The 4,305-nt window shown below is 40.3% G+C and overlaps 1 protein-coding gene across 1 annotated transcript in view; it reads right to left on the reverse strand.

Moving 5' to 3' along the window:
* Positions 1-4,305, reverse strand: part of EPB41L4B (erythrocyte membrane protein band 4.1 like 4B) — a 191,757-nt gene that overhangs the window by 93,263 nt on the left and 94,189 nt on the right. The window contains exon 19 of the mRNA XM_031055636.1: positions 1,219-1,400. Coding sequence (XP_030911496.1) covers positions 1,219-1,400 — 182 coding nt within the window. The remainder of the gene's footprint in view (positions 1-1,218; positions 1,401-4,305) is intronic.

The following is a 4,305-nucleotide window of genomic DNA, read 5'->3' on the forward strand; positions in this document are numbered from 1 at the left end:
AGCCCGCGCAGGGCCGGCCGGGGCACCCCCCACACCGGCACAGCCCGCGCTGCTCTTCTGAGGGGTGCCGGTGGCTGCACAGCAGGGCCGAGATGCAAATACCTCAAAACTGTCGTACTCTCTTGGGGAAAGAAAACGATAGAAAATGTTTCTGATTTTCTGAAACAAAGTCTGGTTAAAGTGCCTGTCCAGAGAGATGCGTGTGCAATACTGCTGAGGTGGGACAGCTTACAGTCAGGATCACCCAGTACATACAATCCAAGACGCTGGTTTCAGGAATTTGAAAGTTATCAGATTAACTGACCAGGGTGAAAGATTCCATAATGGATAGCTATCTCAGGGTCATTTACAGTTATGAAAACAAAAACTGGGCAAGGGAAGAACTCATCATTTCATAGAGACAAGGAATATAATAGATCATATTTTGTTTTGCCCATCATCTGACATTCTTATACAGCTTTGGCATCTGACATGCTGTAGAGTGCAGAGCTTGTAAATCTGGAGAGCAGTGCTCAATGACAGGGATGTTTCTCTTCCAGTTCCTGTGTAAAATATTTGGCCAAGCTCCATACCCTTAAAAATGCCTGTACACGTTCAGCAGCAGAGACTTCCACCCAAACTCTCCCAGACTGCATCAGGAATGGATAGGCTTCTCTCCTCGTTGCTTTCTACAAGCCAAGAATTTCTCCACTAAGGAAGCAAGAATATTCCAGTCTTGGTTGCTAAAGCTTACAATTATTCTGATTTCCCAAACTAAGAGCAAGATGCTGTATTTCCAGGACTCCAAAATTTCTGCTGCCTGTGCCCAGACATGAAAACAAGATCCAAACAATGAGGGCTGAGGGCCAGCTGGACAGATCAGCAAAAGACAATAGCAGATGAGGGTAGATTGGTGAAACTATACAAACAAATAGTAACAATGAAAAAGGAGCCTGTGCCAAAAAGTGGTTAGAGACTCAGTATCTGTGACTAATGGGGTATTTGTTCAGCTATGGAACACCCACCTAACACCAAATCCCACAACCCTGCAGCAAATCAAGGAAATTGCAAATCTTGTCTCATTTGCACATGTTACAAAGCTAGCAAATAATAACAGGAAGTACATTCTTCAAGGAGGAAAACCGAAATGCACACTGTTTTCCTTTCCTTTGCCTCCTTGCCTGAGACAAACCTGAAATCAGCACATCACTGAAATAGCCATCACTGCAGTGGACTTACTGGTTGGATTTGGAACTGCAGCAACAATGTCCTTGGTTTCAGGAGCAAGGGCACCATAATTGGTGTGGTGGTGGTGATGCCGGTGGTGGTGGTGGTGCCTTGCAGCCATTTTTGTGGTGTATGGAGTTCCACCATTCTCCTCAATGTTGAACGGGTGCAGATCGCTGTTGTTCAATGGATAGCTGCAAAATAAATCCAGTTCAAATTAGAGCAGTAAACAGTAGCACCAATTGTACTTTTGGAGAGACAGAGTGAAAACTTTCTTGGGAAAAATTGCACAGCATTTTTGTAAATAAAATATTTTTTTATCCCAAATCTTCACAGTTTTCTATCTCCACAAGATTTATGTGATGAGAAAAAAGGATGCCTCTGCTTGTTTGTATGACTTTAAGATCAGACCTATTTTTGATTTTACACAGTACACAATCTCTGCTAGAATCTTTCCTGGGATAGGAAAGCCATCAAGCAGAAAACAATAACTCTTTTAAAGTGAAATTGTCCAAAGAGCAGACCAAGGAACAGTCTCAGAGTAGGACTACATTCCTGAGAATGTTCAGCTCTCTAAATTTATGATGCAAAAATCACTATATAAAAAAATTCTGACTTAGGGAAAAGTTGGGAAGTAAAACATTTTACAGATAACAACATACAAAATAGCACTTGGTCAAAAAGGAATTGTACCGGTGCTGATATAACTAGTTTGGGTCTTGGTGGGGGGCTTTTGCATGTGTTTAGTTAGGAAATTAACTATCATCAATCTGCAATAGCTGGCAAACAGGGACACATTGACATTTTAAGTCATCATCTCTAACTGAAAGGTGACAAATTACAGTGCTGTTTTTCTTCATTAGCTTTAACTGATACTGTTTCAGTTTATTGTTTGAAATTATGATGATTTTCTAGAAGTGATATTTTCCCTCCATTCCAGCAACCAAAAAAGATTGAGATAATCCTACATAGATATTGCAAACTGAATGTGCTTTCCTCAGAGGAGTGCTTAAAATTTTTATAAGGTTTTAACTTATTCTATAGTAGTGCATTAGACAGTAGTTCCACTAAATCAATCCATTTCAACAAAAGATGAATCCCCTGCCTATTTGGAATATGCTAAAGAAATTATATCTTCAGCTGCATTGGTTTTCAGTTTGCTTGTATTAATAACAGCAGCCAAAAAACCTGGCAACATGAAATGAAGGCAAACCAAATAATTAAAGGAACAATGAATAAATTATACCTAAGATACTTGTTACATATGTTTTCTGCACATTACTCAGTGATTCAAAGCAAAATTACCCGGTCATCTGGTAAATAAACACATCTGTATCATTTCCAAAGTTCTGCTGAAACACGCAGCTTGGTACATCATTAATAACTACTGTCTTCTTAGTAACAACTTCAGACAACATGAGGTTTCTGACTGGGTACTAATTGAAAAATACTTTTATGCTGGTTACTTTTTGAAAGCAAGAGGCGGAGAGGGGAATGTTGTGTATATTAATCTTGGCAGGTTCTCAGCATGAAGCAACCACTGCCAATAAAGGCAGTTCTGATAGCTTTTTGCCTTAAGGAAACAATAGAAATAGGTGTCTGATACACAGGGAACAGCTTTTGTGAGCTCAAATAATGCAGGACTGGTCTGTCTTTTCAAACTGCACTATATCTTTACTGCTATAATCAAATCAAGCAAGTGCCTACAGGGGGAAAATGGTACAGGCTAATGAGATTGCACACTAATTGTAGCAGCTCTCCTGCGCTTTCCCTTCAAGGGCCTTGGATTGGCCTGATATTTTTTGACTGAGAGGATAGGTGGTTTTGTTCACATGGTTAAAACCCTGCTGGGAAATGATTTTGGGGATGGAGCCTCAACACATTTTTTTTTTTTTCTATCTGATTCAATTTTTTTCAAGACACAAAACCCTACATGTTGGGAGTTTCATTTCACCCACTGGTTTAGCAGATTTTCAGTTGGTCTTTTCAAAATTAATCACACCAAATCCTTACACTGACTCCTCATACTGCTATGGTCCCAAGGTATCTTCTATGCTGAAATGAGAAGGAGCTGAGAACTGAGTGAGCCAACTGAATTGACCTCTGGCACGAGGGCAAATGTGCACCAAATCCTCTAGATGTATTTCTTGAGTCCAGAGAGGAGAGTAACATGTAAAATGTAAAATGCAGGGAGAGCATTACATCAAAGAAGTAAAAAGCTAGCCCACCAAAGCTGATGTTCAGCTATGCACTGAAATCCTTGAGGACAGCAGGCCACAAAGCTGCAGACAGGGTGTCACTACCCAGGCAGCGCTCTCTGATGTGAAATCCCACGTTCAAACTGCCGGCCTTGTAAAAGCATGTGGTCACCTGCACTCTTCCAGGGCTGGCAGCAACTGACAGATGGCAAGGCAAGCTTATCTCAGGGTCAGCCAACTCTTGCATGTTCAATGCATATGAGGTTGGGCATTGGCACAGATACCCTCACTACCAAGGAGTTACTGGACAATCAGAAACAACAGGCCTTGCAGAAGCCTCAGAGCCTGCCAACTGGAAAAACTGACAGTACCCAAACAAAAATATCATAAGTAGTCCATATCCCTTTTCTATGTACTCTCCCATATATATTTTAGGGGGATATTAGGTATCTTACTGTAGTTTCTATAAGGTGACATCATTATTATTATTATCTCATATAATGTTTTTCACTTTTCTGTTCTTCCACTGTCTTAAATATAGAGACTTGACACTTTTCCACTCAATGCATCCTTTTGTTGCTAACTTTGCTTTCTATTGCTTGCTTCTTTCTGGCTTACCTGAATAGAAAACATGCTCATGTATCCTTCTCAATCTATTGATGTAAATAAATCGCTACTTTCAGTGAACCAATTTTTTAACCATATGCTAAAGTGTTTATAGTCCTGACCTCCAGGAATTTATACTTGCTCCCTAGACATTAACTAATGCTCTCAGACTATGGGCATTATCTGGACAGGTAGTAGTTTTCATCCTTTCTCTTGCACCTGTCTTCTGGCCATCCTAGTATGCCAATGCCACACCTTTGGTTTACTTTTTAAACATCATTCAGTTTTCCTGCAG

The sequence above is a fragment of the Geospiza fortis genome, unplaced genomic scaffold (assembly GCF_000277835.1).
Source record: "Geospiza fortis unplaced genomic scaffold, GeoFor_1.0 scaffold206, whole genome shotgun sequence".
Taxonomy (NCBI): domain Eukaryota; kingdom Metazoa; phylum Chordata; class Aves; order Passeriformes; family Thraupidae; genus Geospiza; species Geospiza fortis.